The following is an 18889-nucleotide window of genomic DNA, read 5'->3' as shown; positions in this document are numbered from 1 at the left end:
TGCCCATGCTATGGAATAGACTTCCCATACATGTCAAACAGAGCACCTCATTGGCCCTCTTCAAGAGAAATCTTGATTTGTGGATGGGAAATGGAAAATTCACCCTGGGGATCACTCCAGTGGTTCTACTCGACAGAGGCACTGGGAACTAAGGTCGGGTGGCACCATGCCAGGGTAATCCTATGGGCTATGCTTGTAAAGGCTCCAGGGACATTAGCCTAGAACACACCTATGAACATATTCTTGAATACGCTATTTGCATTAAGAACTGGTAGTAGTGACTTGCAGTGTTTAATTAACATAAGCTTTTTTCCATATATGTACTGGATGAGTTATTATACTCCCAGACCAGATTAAGGGATTTGAAGCAAATGTTATAGGTCCCTCTTGTTTGTGTGACAGAACATTATCAGTTGTCTCATAATAAAAAGATAACATAATTATTTAATAAGCAAAAATTGCTGAAAGAGGACAAACACCTTGCCTGATGTAATCAGTTTTTCTGAATTCCTGAAGGTGTGTCTGTTCATAGTCCTTCAGATTCATCATGAAGCAACACCCCAGTGGATGTAGTACTGGGATGCAGGGCAGTATTGCAGTGCATTTGTAACTGATACTCTGTAAAGTGTGACCGTTAAAGTACAATGGCTGAGATTTGTATATCAAGACTTAGGTTTATCTTGGAGAATTCCTGTTACTCTGGAATAGCATGATTTCTGTATAGAAAATAGTTTTAGCGTGACTTTCAGTGTTAAATCTTTATGGGAGTGATCATAGTTTTGTGATCACACTTGTTGGTGTCAGTCACTACTGTGTTGCATATTAGTCATAGAACCACAGCACTGATGTGAGGTACTGTAGAAACTTGTGATAGCAATTAACCATTACTAGATACCACTACAGTTGTGACATATTCTGATATACAGATGCACATGGCACAGTCTCTATCCTGTTTTGCAGTTTGCATAGTCAGTTTTAACTATTTCCATAGCAACAGTATAAAAATGTGTTTGATACTGCCAAGTCTGTGACACTTCTGATGCCCAGATGTCCACAACATAGAGACTATCCTGTCCTGCAACTTGCTTATTCCTTTTTTGTAATTACTGGTCCCACAATATACATGTTCATTTCTATAAAATTCAAATCCTGTTTTGCTTCTAAGCCCATATGGTTTTAGATTTTCTAGTGTTTTCTTTAAGTTCTGTAAGTGTTCTTCACCATCATCTCCTGTCACCCAGATATCTTGATAGCATTGAATAGCAGTTCCTTGGAGTGCTCTGTCCCTTGCTTGTTTCAGCTTTCTGCTTCAGTTTATCTCTGCAGCTAGATTAGCGAAAATGGTGACATGTTCAGGGCATTTTATGTTTTTACTTTTATTTAGTAATCAGTTAGAATGAACGAGTTAAATAATGTAAGCACCAGTATACGTGTTATTTTCTCTATTGAGAGAATGGAAAAGGAGATTTAGTAAGCTTACCTATTGTTTTGGTATTTTATTTGTGAAATGGTAATGCAAGCAGTGTAATGGGAGATATGAAATATACAGCTACATTGTTACTTTAGAATAACAATTATCATTATTTTAATTGTATTAATTTGTTAACTTCGTAAGCCCAGTAGAGAGAAGTTCCCCTTTCAGGGGTGAGCCAGCAGCACTGTTAGAGTCACTCAGTTTGTAAGTAGAAACTGAGGGACTCAAACCCAGCACTAAAGGATGAAGCTTGTTAACAGGTCATAACAAGTTTTATTAATATGTTAATCTATAACAGGAACAGCAGTCAGGAGGAGTCTACCATAACTCTGTACTGATAAATTAAGCAGCATGAGTTATTCCAGGTAACAGACTCTTGGATTTTACAAATATTATGTTCAGGAGAGGTCCAAATAGGCAGAAAATAGATTATTAAAGACAAAATCTGAAAGAGAAAGAAAAATTATTTGTCACCAAGGAGAGAAGGGGTTATAGCAATAATAGATTTTAAAGGTAATAAGGGGGATAAGAAAGGGAATGAAAAGTAATGGTTGGTACTTAGGTTCATAGGTTCATAGGATGGTACTAGGCTATCAGCCCTAGGGCCTATACAAGCCTAGCCATAACAATTCCCTGGCTATTTCTTCCCACATTATTTACTTTCCTGGACCCCTGTCTAGCAGGGCGACTGACGTGATCCCTGGGGTGAATTTCCTTTCTCCCATCCAATCGTCAAGGTTCCTCTTGAAGAGGTCCAAAGAGGCACTCTGCTTGACATGTATGGGCAATCTATTCCAGAGTCTGGGGAGTCTCTGGGTCAGGAACCTATCCCTCCAGCATGTTTTGTTTATTGTGATGACAAGGTTTAGATCCCTGGAGCGTGTAGCTCTGAGGGATTGGGATTTCTTTAAGTGTAGCATGTCCAACAGCTCTGGGTTTGACATGGCCTTGTATGTTAAGCAGAGATCGCCTCTGAGTAGACGATATGCGACAGAGTATAGCTGGAGTTTTTTAAGTTTTAGAACAAATTTCAGTCATGATAATAACAGAGGGCATGAATCGCAAACTGATAACTGAAATGCCATTCAAATGTACTAGTGATATTAATGGATACAAGATTACAGGCTGATAGAACCATGTAATATGTTTTATCAAGACATAGTAAGATGTTGGAAGAGGTCTAAACCTAGAAATCTTGGGAGAGTCACTCATGAGTCTGTTAAAGAAGTAGTTGTTTCAAAAATTGGTAATGGTAAAAGACGTGAGGGAAATGAGATAAATGGAGAGGTGAAAAAGTATGTGAGAACTGATATTAGAACGAGGACTAATTCAGTGAGACTGATCAGGGAACTCTAAGTGGTCAATGAAAGCCACTTAACATTCACAAATGTAAATGATAACAGGATACAGAGTAATCAGCATAGCTAGACTAAATTATTAAATGATTTCATCAGCCATATTGAACTGCAAAACAATGCAGGTACCAAAACATTAAAATATGTAGACACATATTGGAGATGGAACAAGATGGAACATTTGTAGAGAGAGCGAACACATTTATGATCATAATTAAGCTATCAGGGTGGGCAGCACCAAAAATACCTTGTCCCAACATTCCAAGCTATGTACAAATTTTACAAGGTTTAAGTTTTCTGTACTACAAAAAGTTCAAGGTGGTCTATTAATGGGTAATTGGGAGAATCATTTCAAATGCAGGAAATTCTGGCTGCAGGTAAAACTGCAGGCTGTCCTGTCTTTTTTCCAGGCTTAAGAGAAGCAATCAATGTCAACTCCTTATTAAAGAATAAAGCTATTTTTGGACTAATGTAATTTTAATTAATTCTTTATTTGTTGGCATGATTATATACAGGTCAATACTTATGTTTACTTTTAGAATTTGTATTGAGGAATATTTAAATTTGTATAAGTCTTCAGATACACTTGTGACACTGGGACTTTAAATATTTAAACCATCATTGGTAGGCTGTTTTAATCACATTATGGGGAAGTGTGTTTTTATATAGCATTTGGATGGTTATTAATAAATTCTGAGGAAGTCTGTTTGAAACATCAGATAAAAGCACTAAATAACCATCAATGAAGTGTTCTCTGTGGATGTTATTCTTCAAGCATCTGTGCTCAGTTTTTTTGTTTTATTTGGTCATTTGTGGTATGAGGCATTTGTGAAAATATAGCCTTTCAGTATGCTGCCTTTCGTTTTTTTAGATATTTTAAAGATAACTTGTAAAACTGTTTTTAAATTCATCAAATAAGACTCAGAAAAATAACCAGAGAAGAGAAAAAATGATCTGAAAATACATTGTAGTTAACTGCTGCTATTGCACATTTTAATAAAAAAAATAAAAATAAAAATGAGCTGTAAAAGTGGTTTTTTGTAATGCCGATCTTTAGCTGTTGTGATATCTAATACAAGGCTAGAACATATGTAAACAATAAATATGTGCCATTAGTACTTCTGTGAGCAAAAATGAAAATGAAACAAAGTTCCATCAAAGAATGACATTTAAAAGGTAAGATATTTCTTTTTTTAAATAATTTCATAGTTCATTGGGAATGAGCCATGCCTGGCTGTGGGCTTATTTATTTATTTTGTTTGCCAGGGTAGGACACTGATCACGTATGATCAATTTCATGCCTAGTACATGGAACAAAATAATCAATGGCACGTGCATAATGCATGGAACTAGCCATATCCAACAGAACCAAGACATTCTCCTCCAAAAAAGGAAGCCAATCTGGTGGTCCCCTGCCATTAACAAACTCTACAACAGAAGGAAGAAACTGTTGCAGAAAAAGGTGAAGTCTCAAGACTGGAAAAACTCCTTTATTAGCCTCAACAAAAAGTTGAGATCCCTCATCAAAACCTCTGAAGCCAGCTATGAAGGCAGAATTGCGGCAGACACTAAAAACAACCACAAAGCCTTCTATAGTTATATCAAGAATCTCCACAGCAATACCCAGGTTTGCTCTGAGTTACTGCACAATGGTACCTCCTATACTGAGCCAACAGATATTGCCAACATACTGGCTGACAGATTCTGTGCCAACTTTACCCCCCCCCCCAAAGGACCAATCACAATACCAGAGGAATGCCAGGCACTCAGCAGTACTGCAGCACAGGTTAAAGCTGTATTGTCCAAGGCCAAGGATACAGCTTCCATGGGACCCGACAATATCCCTGGAGGTGTTCTACATGAACTACAAAGTGAACTGACACCACATCTGTGTGCCCTGTTCAATCACAGCCTCACCTCAGACTTTGTCCCTACCAAATGGTGCACTGCTACAGTCATCCCTCTCCATAAAAGGGAGTGACTACAGACCCTGGGAATTATCACCCCATTAACCCGATACGTTTGATATGTAAGGCTATGGAAAGCATCATCATGGACCTAATTAACAAGGATATAGGGAATCTCCAAACTCTAGATCCCACACAATTTGGTTTTGTGAAAGGTAGATCATGCCTGTTCAACCCGGTTGACTTCTTTGAGTCAGTCACCAGAGCTGTGGATGAGGGCAAGGCAGTTCATACAGTCTACCTCAGTCTGGCCAAGACCTTTGATAGCATTCCCCACTCAGGAATTACTGATAAACTCACCAAACTAGGCATCAACCCCTATATCACTAGATGGGTTGCAAATTGGCTCACAGATAGAACCCACAGTGTGAAAGTAGTGGACTCCAAGTCAGACTGCCAGCCAGTCACGAGTGGAGTCCCACAGGGATCAGTCCTGGGTCCTCTCCTGTTAGGCATCTACTTCTCAGAAGTCCAGTCCAACACGGAAGGACTCTGGCTGACCAAGTCTGCAAACGACTGCAAGCTGAGAGCCATTATTAACTCCCCAAGTGATGTAGACATCCTACAGAAAGGCCTTACTGAGACAAATGACTGGTGTCGAAACCATGGCCTTAAGCTTAATGCCAAAAAATGCGTCGTCATCCCCTTTGGGAAAAACTCAGTACCCACTAATTACCACATTGATAGTAGCCCACTGAACACTGAAGGTGTTATAAGAGATCTGGGGACACAGGTTGACAGCAACCTCTCCTCTGACCACCACATTGCCACTGTGGTCAGAAAGTCCTTCTATGTGGCACATCTCATTACCAAGGGTTTTGCATCCAGGAAGAAAGAGGTCATCATCTCTCTCTCTCTACTCTTCCCTCATTAGGCTAGTCATTGTGTATAATGCCCCATTTGGCACGTACCTCACTAGACACATGCAACAGCTGGAAAGGCCACAAAAGTACCTCACAAAGAGGATCCTAGCCCTTAAACACATGTCCTACATGGACAGACTCAAAAAACTCCAGCTATTCTCAGTCTCATATCGTCTACTAAGAAGTGATCTCTGCTTGACTTACAAAGCCATGTCTGACCCAGCTCTGTTAGAAATGCTACATCTAAAGAACTAAACATCTAAAACTCCAGCTATTCTCAGTCTCATATCGTCTACTAAGAAGTGATCTCTGCTTGACTTACAAAGCCATGTCTGACCCAGCTCTGTTAGAAATGCTACATCTAAAGAAATCTCAATTCCTCCGCACCACAAGCTCCAGAGACCTCAACCTCATTAGTACAATCAACAGAACATGCTGGAGGGACAGGTTCATAACCCAGAGACTGCCCATGCTCTGGAGCAGACTTCCCATACATGTCAAGCAGAGCACCTCACTAGCCCTCTTCAAGAGAAATCTTGATGAGTGGATGGGAAATAGAATGTTCACCCCGGGGATCACTCCAGTGTCTCTACTTGATAGAGGCACTAGGAACTAACGTTCAGCGGCACAGTGCCATTGCACTTCTATGGGCTAGGCCTGTTTAGGCTCCATTTCCATTCTAGTACACACCTATGAACCTATTAATATAATGGTATAAAAACTGTGTAGATAGCAGCAAACATACTTTGAAACTTTCAAGGGCAGAAGACAAAGTTAATAATAACAAAACAGTTTGTATAAAGTGTGTTGACTACCTAAATTGTTACAAATGAAATAAATGCAGTGAATTAGCATACTTTGGACAACATTGTGTGTTTATAATATTTGTAAGGTTTTCCAGGATAAAATTAGGAACAGATGCAGTTGTAGATGAACTATGGACAAATATTGTCTTCCCCTTTTGGAGCATCTAGAGGGAATTCTTCAAGCAATGATATAATATCTTTTGTTATGACCACTCTGAGATAGAAGAAGGGTATGTAAATGATAGATTGGGTAGTGCTGGCTTTAGTGGGGTCAGGGTTGAGGGGGTAGACGGGAAATTATAAAACACACTAAGAAAGCCTGCAGTAGGAAATTGGCCTTTGTATTCTGCTGGTTAGAGCTGGGGCTTTTGTGACTAGTGAGGAGGATGACTTCATCCCAAAATTGTTTGGGGTGTGTGTAACACGTGGATCTGATGAGTCTGGTTTTGTGTCACCTAATGGATTGTTTTGTTAGGTTTCTGACTGAGGTGTACCTAGTGTGTGTATCAGGGGTGGTTTAGTTTTCCAAATGTACCATGCTTCATGTCTAAGCTGAATCAACTGTTTCAATTATTTAACAAGCCGTTGGATTCTGTTATGTTTAAGTAGTTTTGCAGCAACAGGGAAAACATGTTTTGTTTATGCAAGAGGGTAGAAATTAAAGTTTCATGTGCTTTGTTTGCATCCTGGTAGGAGAGTATGAGTGACTAGTCTATGGAGGAAAGTTAGTTTTTGAAATGGATACATTTTGAAGGAGGCTTAAGTCTAAAGGGGCACTGTTTGGAGATAGCTTAATTATGATATTGTTAATGCTGATGTTTATAGGGCAGTCATGAGTAAATGGTGGGGTGGATGGTAATGGTTGAGATGACAGAATGCTGGTTGGTGATAAGGAAATCTATAAGTGAACAATGCTGAGAGAGAGAAAAAAAACTTAGCATGCATAGGTTCTTGTATCAGTTGGACGAGGTCTAGTTCAGCCAGCAATTCATTTCATTCATGTTAAGAGTCCTGTAAAATTAATGTGGAAGTCTGCAAGGATAACTCTGTTTTTTTTTTGTTTTTTTTGAGGAGGGGGTTAGAGGTTATGTTAATTAGGGACTGGAGATTCTAGATTGTAGAGGGTGGAGATGGCTAAGAAACTAAAAGTAGTAGTGGTTTGTTGTTGTACATAGTCATTTTTATAAGGATGCAGTTGGTATCTGAATCAGATATGGTATTAACTTGAATGATTGTTGTAATCTTTAGGTGAAATTTGTATTTAAGTATCTTTCCTCCAGTTCTGTTGTCAGGACTACCATCAAAAATATTGTTATTGCCTGGGAGGAAGTGTTGTAGGTTTGGATGGCCAACTTTTCACCATGATCATGACAGCGAGAAGATTGGGTGACTGGGTGATGAGAAAAGCATCTGTTTGCTTGAACTTGTTTCTGATGCTCTGTGTATTTGTTGAGTGTACTAGAGAAGAAGGTTAGGGGTTTAGTGGTAGATGGATGGGGGGCTTGGATGAACTCTTTGATGGAGAGGAAATAATATAAAGATGACGGGTAAATTTGTACATATATTTTGATATCTTGAACTTCTGCTGCTTGGGTTTGCAATAATTTTGTAATAGGAATTGGAGTGTGAAAGTACTTGGATTAGGAGGAAAAGCAGATTGTTAGGTAAGGCGAATAAATGGCAGAGTGTGTGAGTGCTGGTGGGATAAGTGTATGTATGATTAGAATCAGAGAAAGTGATGGATAAGAAAGTTATGGTTGTGGGTATCATAAACTGTTTGTAAAGACAGTATAAGAAGATAAAGGTAAAAAAGAGAAGGATATATAGTTAAATCTGAGTATAGAAAGAGAGGAAGACCAAAGGATGAGGAGGAAGTGTGGCTAGGGTTATGTGGATCTATAAATGTCAGCATTAATTATAACTGAAGGTAGATTGCATGTGAAACTGAGATAGTAGAGTGTCCTGGGAGGTGAGTTTGCTTATGGTCATAGTGTGTAATATTGTCTGTTTTGATTTGAAAGTATATCTGTATAATGCGTATGTTTTTGGTGAGTATAAAAGTAGCCAGCCTAGGAGGTGGCTGGGGATGTGGGTGGGATGAGAGAAAATAGGCTAAAAATCAGTGGAGCAGTGGTAGTCAGTCAAGAGGCGCATGCATCAGCTGTCCCACTCTGTTATCAGACAGTTAAGTGAACTGGCTTTAGCAAGGGGATTCAGCTTTATGTGTGTAACACTGCCTACGTCATATTACTGAATGTTAAAGAGATCACCAGAGCCTCAAAAGTGTAATGCATATAGATAGGTAAGAGCTTCCTTGCATCAGAAATTGAGCTTGTATTGATCTGCTATGTGGTTCAGAGTGGAACCGTTGCTTCTGCCCCTTCCTCTCATTTCTTCTTTCTTCTTATAAAGGGAGGAGAACAGATGGAATGATGGGAGGGAACAGAACCACTGAAAGGACACTCAAGGTAACAGCTATCACTGTAGTAAAGGAGAAGGAAAGTAAATCACATAACTGTGTTGCACTCTTCACAAAATGAAACTTTGTACACATCAGGAAGCTCAGTTGTTAGACTGCGTAATATCTGTGCCTTTGCACTCTTGCAGCTTGTGTACAAAGCCACACACGGTGTAGGAAGATCAAGAAGATGAAACTGGCAAAAACCTGCAGAGATGAGAGAAAAATAAGGCAGAAAAAATACTGAACTTGCTGCTATATATATATATATATATATATATATATATATATATATATATATATATGTGTGTGTGTGTGTGTGTGTGTGTGTATGGTTCACCTTGACATTATCTGGCATTTTCCTTGAGAAAAAAGCAATGAGCAAAAGCCTTCTGGCCCATTTGTTCCAGTTTTGAGGACCTTATTGGCCCACTCATACCTATGGAGATGAGAGTTGGACATCAGGTAGCAAACCAGACTACGGTCAAATGAATGTTCTCATCCTCTCCTTCCTAACCCCTCTCCATATGCACCTGTCAGACTCGCAATTGCTGCCTAGCAGAGAATGAGGTGTGTGCTCCACCTATATTATCCCATGCTTAGAGGAACATGTACCACTGTACAGAACAAGCCTGCCATAGCCAGTTTCTCCAGTACCACTGATATGGCAGACATGGCTGCCTCCTCCGCCCCAGGGTGGCAGAGCTAGCATTGACTGCTCAAGCCTATCCTTCTCTACCCAGCCCTTTTAACATCCATTCTACTGACTGGACAACAGGTCCTCTGGTTCCTAGTTAGGACTTCATTCCTATGTGCCATGTGGCCGGGCTTAGAGGGAAAGAGAACTTTGATCTAAAATATTATTACAACAGAAACTTTTTCTCAAAAGTAGGAATAAAAAGGGGCAATTGAAGAATATCTTGTAATATTCTTTTACATTAATGCACAAGGTTTTTCAGAGGAAAAGCCTGAATGGGTTTATGGTATTATGGTATTATGGAATTACTGGTATCACCTGCATTTGCTATAGAAACACATTCGCAGGAGGTAAATTGGGATGGTAAAACAGAATATTACCAATTTGTTCAACTGGATCTTTATGGGGACATTGTCATATACTTGGCTGTTTAGGTTATGGCTTACATAGCTGTTTTAGGCTTCAGTGGGCCCCACCTACACTGGAACTATCAATTGAAGGCGGCCCATACAAGATCAGATGTTCTCATAATGGTATTTTGTTAAAATGTTTGATAAACCAGCAACATTTTGTGTAGTTGCCAAGACTGATGAATATCAATGACTCTAAAAGAGTGAATAATTATTCATAGATTAATACTAGGCTAATTGTCTTCAGGGGGCCATTTTAAGCCTAGACAATTACCCCATGTGAGAATCAAACCCTGCACCTTGTGTTTCTAAGGTAAGCACTTGACCATTACACCAACCTACCACCCCTAGAGCTCTTTCCAGTGGCGAGAATCAAACCTTGCACCTTGCAGATGAGAGGCAAACACCTTAACCACTGAACCATTGCCTTTTCTGTTCTTACAAGGATACTTTTTGTTTGCTTGATTGTGTCACTCTATCCCTACTGTTTTTCCATTACAGTTTAATGCAGATCTGGTTTTACTGGGAAATCTGTGTCATTTCACAGGGTAGACTAAATTATGTGGTGCGACCATTTCTACATTTAGAGAAGGTAACCCTCATATGTATAATATTTACTGTAGATCCCCTTAATCTAGTGATTCTACTGGGCCCCATTGACTTCGCTAATATAATGAACATTACTAATATAATAGATTTCATTTAATTTAATTTTTTTGCTTAACATTTCAGATAATTTACAAATTGTGTGTGTGTGTGTGTGTGTGTGTGTGTGTGTGTGTGTGTGTGTGAGAGAGAGAGAGAGAGAGAGAGAGAGAGAGAGAGAGCAGTTTACTTTACTGAATACTCATAGTCAACAAAGGGAACTTCAAGTTGTTTTTTGTGAATGCCCATATTAATGAAACTCCATTTTGCCAAAAAAGGTAAGTAGGTTTGTATTCAGAGCTGCAATGCATCCGTGAGTGTTTGCAAGTTAGGGTTAGAGTAAGAGATGGGTAAGGGGATAGTTTTAATATTGTTCATGTGTTAATGTATGGTACATTTCAGGATTAAGGATCAGAGAATGTGTGTGTGTGATTGTTTGCTGGTTAGAATTAGCATTAGGAAAGGCAAGGGGATAGTTTTACTGTTGTGTATATGTAAAAATATATATATGTACACATATATATATATATATATATATATATATATATATATATATATATATATAGATTTATTTAACTTTTTTGAATGCCATTATTGTTGACATGCATAATGCCGACATCAAATGATTGATCTCATGCACATCAAAATGCTATTATGCATCAGTCTCTGTGCATGCAAAACTTTAAACAACAAAACCCAAAAGAAAACATAATTTTTTGCTGGGAGCAAGCCTCCCTTCACCTTCCACACCCCATGTTAATTTGTAATACTAACTCAGAGATCACACAATTCTTAGAGAAAGGGCAAATTCGCCAACCCCAAGAATGTGATGTTGACTAAACAGATGTTGACCAAAGCACCATTCAACAACACTAGCATAACATATATCTATATACACATATGTACATAACATGCAGACATGCTTTATATAGACTGTCGCACACCATGACCCTTTGCAAACTACAAAGTGCACTGCGATTGAGGTATTGTCTACTGCCGAAGTGAAATTGCTTTTGGTTGCCTTGACCTTATTTCATTATTTCCATTCTCTATTCAAGTTTATCTGCACAAACAAAAATGTGAATTAAGACCATAGGCTAAGTAAAGCTTAACATATGCTGCAACATCCATCCCTTCTGCTTTATAATAGTCTTGGCAATGGTGCACCCTCTGAATGTCAAAACTACTGACAGCAACAGTTTATTTCTAGTCACTTTTAATACTATTATACTGAATTGCATCTTTAGTGACTTAACAACTGCATTATTCATATACTGTAATAATAAACATAAGCTTAATTTGATTTATATATATATATATATATGTGTGTGTGTGTGTGTATTCCAGGTTGTATAAGACTTGTGCTGTGGAGATGGGGTTTGAAGAGTACCATTTATATCTGAGGCCAGTGCAGTTTGAATTTGCATCTCACAAGGAAGAAGCAGAACAACTGCCTCCTGTGTTCATTACTGCCTTGCTCGAGGATGACAGCAGCATTGACAGGTAAAGTACAAAAGTACACATAGACTGAAAAACTATGGGAATAAAGTAAAGCTTTTCAGCTTTCCAGATTGAAAAAAAATGCATGTGTGATAGATTTGATTCTCCTGATAAAATTCTGTGTACCTTCAAATTTTTGGTAATTCTGTCTGGTTATACTCCCTGATATTTCTACCTGCTTCCTTACATCTACCACTATTAAACTAACAGTTGATAATTATTTATATGTAACAAACAATAATAAAAACAGACACCAACAGCAGTAAAGCAGCCGTGAGCAGAGACAGGGACAGAATAAGGAGCAATAAACAACATAACTGCTCACAGTTGAACCAGGCTGTATATGTTCCAACCACCACAAAAAGGCAGTATAAAACCTTGCAGATAAATACATTTCAGTTGTGTCTATTCAGACCAGTTAGAACATCCAGAATACGAAATACCAAAGTCCAAAATATGGAAAAAAGCCCCAAAATGAGTCCAAATGCGATGAATAAAAAGCTCTTTATTAGGATCCAAAAGTGGTGAGCGCTTTCGCTAACAAGCTTTATCAAACCCAAAACCAGCAGAAAAGAAACAGGGTTATATAGTGTAAGCAATTAAAATAATAAAACAATTAAACAATCAGACTTAGGTTAAACCTATAAGAAACCTTAAAGGCATAACATACTTATAAAATAATTACAAAATATAAAATAACCTATACAGAAACCTAAACACCCTAATATAAACTTACAGTTTAGGGCAATCACTATATAAATAAATAAAAAATATATAAAAATAAAGATATAAATGCATTAACAAAGTATGAAATGTGTGCAAACAACATAAAATCAAAGAATCAAAAGTGTCTAAGATACATCACTTGGTCAATACTTTACATCTTCTGTTCTTAAGTGCAGGTTTAAGTGGTATTCTATCATTTAGACCTGGATGTACATGAGCTTGAAATTTAACTATCCAGGTTGTTTCCACCTCATCAGTATGATTATCAACATCACCTCCTCTAGTACTAGGAATATTGACATATAGGACGGAGAAAGTAAAAGTATGCTCAGCTCCATTTTGTAAAACATGCTTGGATAAGGCATTAACAACAGATTTGATACGTATCTGATAAAGATGTTCTCTTATCCTATCTTTCAACCTCCTATCAGTCTTACCTATATAAAATGAGGTACAGTGAGTGCAGATGGCAATATAGACAACATGTCTAGTGTTGCAAGTTGCATTAACTTTAAATGAAAACACATGAAGTGTGACTGGGTGTACAAAAATATTAGAGTTGGTAATACAGCTACAGTAGTTGCATGCACCACAAGGCTTGGTACCTTCAAAAGAAGGTAATTCCTTGCTAGATGTCAAAGTAGTGTAACATAACAAACTATGCAAATTTTTCTTATTCTTAAAAACATAATGTGGTTGTTAACCTATAAGTTCCCTTATCATCGGATCTAACATAAGTACAGGCCAATGTTTATGAATAATATCCTTAATAGATTGACTATCTTGTGTATAAAAAAAGAGACAATTTATGTGTTTGTGCACTAATAGAAGAGGTATCATTCCCTCTAAAACTACCATAGGATGAAACTCCTGCTTCAGAGAAAATAGGGCAGGCTCTATCATCTCTGATGCTCCTAACGTGTAAAAGCTTCCTCTATTTCAGCTTGTCTATAATTCCTAGCTCTTAACCTATAACCTAGGCTGTGAAGCTCTTTCTCAAACTCGGTTGTGAATGGATTAAGCCTAGAAACCCTGATACCTTGCCCTCTAACAATATTTGAGAAGACATGTCTGGGGTGCATACTGTCCCTATGTAACAAGGTGTTTTATAACAGGACTTCCTATGCACCCCAGTGTTAAAATCACCATTTGGTAGGCGCCAGATTAAAACATCTAAGAAAGAAATATTACTATCAGAATAAATCATAGTAAATTTTAAAAAAGGCGTCAAACTATTAACCTGCTCTTCAAAACTCTTTAACTCAGCTAGACTACCTGTCCATAAAATAAACAAATCATCGACAAATCTCCTATAGAAAGGAACATCTTTCTGGAAAGAAACTAAATCAAAAAGCTTATACTCCTCCCAATGGGCCATAACTAGATTGGCGTAGCTATTGGCACAAGAAGTGCCCATAGCTACGCCATCTTTTTGTAAATAAAAATTAGTATCAAAAAGAAAAACATTACTTTCCAAAATACTTTCACTTTCTCCGTCCTATATGTCAATATTCCTAGTATTAGAGGAGGTGATGTTGCTAATCATACTGATGAGGTAGAAACAACCTGGATAGTTAAACTTCAAGCTCATGTACATCCAGGTCTAAATGATAGAATACCACTTAAACCTGCACTTAAGAACAGAAGATGTAAAGTATTGACCAAGTGATGTATCTTAGACACTTTTGATTCTTTGATTTTATGTTGTTTGCACACATTTCATACTTTGTTAATGCATTTATATCTTTATTTTTATATCTTTTTTATTTATTTTTATAGTGATTGCCCTAAACTGTAAGTTTATATTAGGGTGTTTAGGTTTCTGTATAGGCTATTTTATATTTTGTAATTATTTTATAAGTATGTTATGCCTTTAAGGTTTCTTATAGGTTTAACCTAAGTCTGATTGTTTAATTGTTTTATTGTTTTAATTGCTTACACTATATAACCCTGTTTCTTTTCTGCTGGTTTTGGGTTTGATAAAGCTTGTTAGCGAAAGCGCTCACCACTTTTGGATCCTAATAAAGAGCTTTTTATTCATTGCATTTGGACTCATTTTGGGGCTTTTTTCCATATTTTGGACTTTGGTATTTCGTATTCTGGATGTATTAAACTGGTCTGAATAGACACAACTGAAATGTATTTATCTGCAAGGTTTTATACTGCCTTTTTGTGGTGGTTGGAACATATACAGCTTGGTTCAACTGTGAGCATTTTTGTTGTTTATTGCTCATAATTATTTATATGTATCCAAAGTAATTATTCTGTTCATTAAGGATGATAATGCACACAAGCTTTAGCCTTTTCGTAATGTCATATTTGCATTGAGCTTTTGTCTCAGTCCCCCTCAATAAATATGTCACACCGAATTACTTTTGATGACCTTTATTAAAACTTCCATAAATATACCTTTATTAACCGGTATTTATTAATTACAACTGAAACATAGTATAACTAATTTTAATCACAGCATAAACGTCCATGTAATGTTAATCAAGAAAGCATGACCTCACTCATCCTGACCCAGTAAGCAGCATCTATACCTTCACTCGCTTACTTTACTTATGAAGTTGCATCCCACCACTCACTTTATTTCCATTTATTGAATTGCACATCCAACCAAGTAAGCAGCATCCATACCTCTGCTTGCTTATTTTACTTACGAAGCAGCATCCCATCACTCACTCCATTTACCACTTATTAAGTTAAACATCCAACCAATAAGCAGCTTCCTTACCTCTGCTCGCTTATTTTATTTATCAAGCATCCCTCAACTGCTGACTTTCCTTTCCCAACTCATTGAAATGAGCATCTAACACCAGAGTACAAGCAAGACAGGAGGTTGAATAGAAATGACATCTTATTTTTGTGCTGTTTTAGAGCAAAATGGCAGAATAGTGTTCTAGGATATCCTTTTAGAATATCTGGAAGTGGGTCTACTTCTAAATTTTGAAGTTTCAGAACTTCAAATTTCGTATGATTGAGACCTTAAGAGTTCTTACAGTTAAGAAACAACATGTTCCTCTTACAATTTCTCGTACTAGTATATCTTGTCCTCCTTGCATACTTAACGTCCTATCAACATCTATTACCTTCACAATTCCAACAAAACTGTTATATTGTGAGATATTGAGAGCAACATACTTCTAAACCTTATCTGACAATCACACCCTACCTGTATCAGCATTCATGTATCCTATTGTTTGAGCTCAGTTATCGAAAGCAACAGCTGTTTACTCTCAAACTGGGTATTAAGCATAAAATCAAGCAAAAATGCCTCTATCTGTAGCAAAATAACTCCATAATAATAAAACATAGTGGTGACATCAGCCCAAACCCAAACAAAAACTCTGTTAACACTGCTGAAGGTGCTGATGGCAAAAATAAAAACTGCAAATAAATCCTTCGGTAAACCACCATGGCTCAAATATTAAAAGCAAACACTTTAATCAATATGTAAAACACCTAAAAAGGTAAAAACCAGCAGGAACAACAATATTCAGGTCCGATAAGCACTTTCGGCTGTATTAGCCTTCATCAGATCATGTTACATTTCCTGCTTCCAATCTTACTTAAAACTCAGAGTAGCCAATCATAGTCTCATAAGAAGGCCACATCCCTTGTTTTAACCAATGGGATGATGTCCAATCACAGTCATTCTAGGTGTCAAGCCTCTTTGTTAGAGCAAATCTTCTTATGAGACTATGATTGGTTACTCTGAGTTTTAAGTAAGATTGGAAGCAGGAAATGTAACATAATTTAATGAAGGCTAATACAGTTGAAAGCGCTTATCGGACCTGAATATTGTTGTTACTGCTGGTTTTTACATTAATAAGGTGTTTATATATTGATTAAATTTTTTATTTTTAATATTTGAGCCGTGGTGGTTTACTGAAGGATTTATTTGCAGTTAACCCAAACCCAAGCTCAGCATATTCAAGCACCAGACATCATATCCTTTATGAATACCACCTCACCCACAGTCCAATCCTGGCCTTCATCTATACCATACCAACTTACAAAGTATTTATAACAAACTCCCTGAACCACATGCATGGATAGTGCTACACATTACAAATATCTTAGTTGCTACAAAAACCTAGTTATGTCAGGAAAGAACAAATGAAGAAATTGCCCCACCAAGCTGTAACACTCTCCGATTAGACAGGGACAACAAAACAGCTGGTGGACTCCATATGTTCTACAAAAGCACAGTAGATGTCTCCCTTCCCCCCACTGTGCCAACTTTCTCTAATTCAGAAATCCTAACCAACCTTGCAACAATCACAATCATGAGTACACACACACACACACACACACACACACACACACACACACACACACACACACACACACACACACTCAGGTAACAATGATAAAACACTGAAAGATATCCCCTGTGCTGGACCTGAGCCTCAAAAAATCCCTCATGAAACCCTATTATTGGGTGATGTTAATATAGTTTGGCAAACCATGCAGTCTGAAAATCCAACAAATAATATGTATCTGTACAACTTCATACATCTTATAACCACACCAACTAGAAAGCCACAGGCAGACAATCAACCCTCAAATGGATCCTGACACCTCTCAAAAAATCTCATCCTATGGATCTCTGCCAGACAACCTACATGATCACTTACCACTCTACTTCATAAACTACGAAAGCAACAGCCTCTCATGGGAAAGAGCAAGCTGGGATGTATACATGATATCACAGGCAAGCATGCCATTTCTAAGTAGTGGCATTCTGTGCTTTGGGAGATCTGCATAGCATGGTGGAATAGCGCTGAAGCTTACACACACACACACACACACACACACACACATATATATATATATATATATATATATATCTTTATACACACGCACACACGCACACACACACACACACACACACACACACACACACACACACACACACACACACACGTATTATATTTTCATATATAAATCAGAAGCAGCAAGTCTACACAAAGTTGGAGCCTGGACTCACAGCTAGCTCCTAAAAAACATTAATTTTAACACTTACCTGAATGTCTGGTTGAATTATGACTGTGCATGTATTTCATGTTCGCAACTACCTATAAGAGGCATCTCATTATTTCTAACCTTCAGTTTGAAATTAATATCACTGTGTAGGCAAAGAGAAAGAAATAGGGGGGGTCCAAAATGAAAGACCAGCACTGCTAGAGGTTTTAGTAGAATTTAGAACAGAGGCTGCCATTAAAAAAGGAATAATTAGTAGAGCATATAAAATATTGCATGATAACTATAAGAATCAGTTAGAGGAGGTTGGAAAGGATTGGGAAGAGAGACTGGATAAGCAATTCACAAAGAAACAATGGGAGGATATATGTATGTCTCTCAAACAGGCAACAAAATCTAGAAGAATTAGGATTTTTGCTTAGAAATATTTACACAGATATTTTTATACCCCAAGTAGACTTCAGAGAAGTTTTCCTCAGGAAGACAGTAAGTGTTGGAGGTGTGAAAGGGAGGAAAGAGGTAATTGGGAAAATATTTTCTGGGAGTACGGTGAGTTGGTGGTCTTTAAGGATTCCCTGTGGGATGCACTGTCAGAGATGCTGGCTGTGCATATTGGTGTGACGAGAAAGATGATTTTTTTGAACTATGATATGGAATCAGAATTGCCTAGACATGGTAAGGCCTTGCTGTCTCTAATTATGGTGGCTGCAAGCAATTACTAGAAAATGGAAATCAAACCCTAAACCAACTATATTAGAAGCAGTGAATATAGTAACAGAGATAAAACAAATGGAATTGAGATCTTTAGAAAAAGGTAGCAGCAAACTACATTGGAAAAAAATGGGAATTGTGGGAACAACACATACAGGGGAGGAATGCGGTTTAAAAGAAGGCAGGACTTAAATGAGCTATGTAATGTTTGACTGAAAAAGATTGGGTAAATTATACGTGATGTATAGTGTTTGCAACTGGTTGTGTGTCAGTATGGTTTGTGATCTA

At 37.6% G+C, this 18889-nt stretch overlaps 1 protein-coding gene across 1 annotated transcript in view; it reads left to right on the top strand.

Annotated features, from left to right (window-relative positions):
* LOC122799665 overlaps positions 1-18889 on the top strand; it is a 1990791-nt gene that overhangs the window by 804864 nt on the left and 1167038 nt on the right. Inside the window, exon 22 of the mRNA XM_044068913.1 lies at positions 12023-12178. Coding sequence (XP_043924848.1) covers positions 12023-12178 — 156 coding nt within the window. The remainder of the gene's footprint in view (positions 1-12022; positions 12179-18889) is intronic.

This window comes from Protopterus annectens, chromosome 1.part0, assembly GCF_019279795.1.
Source record: "Protopterus annectens isolate FY-2018-M chromosome 1.part0, PAN1.0, whole genome shotgun sequence".
In the NCBI taxonomy this organism is placed as follows: Eukaryota; Metazoa; Chordata; order Ceratodontiformes; family Protopteridae; genus Protopterus; species Protopterus annectens.
This window is presented reverse-complemented; position numbering and strand designations above follow the sequence as displayed.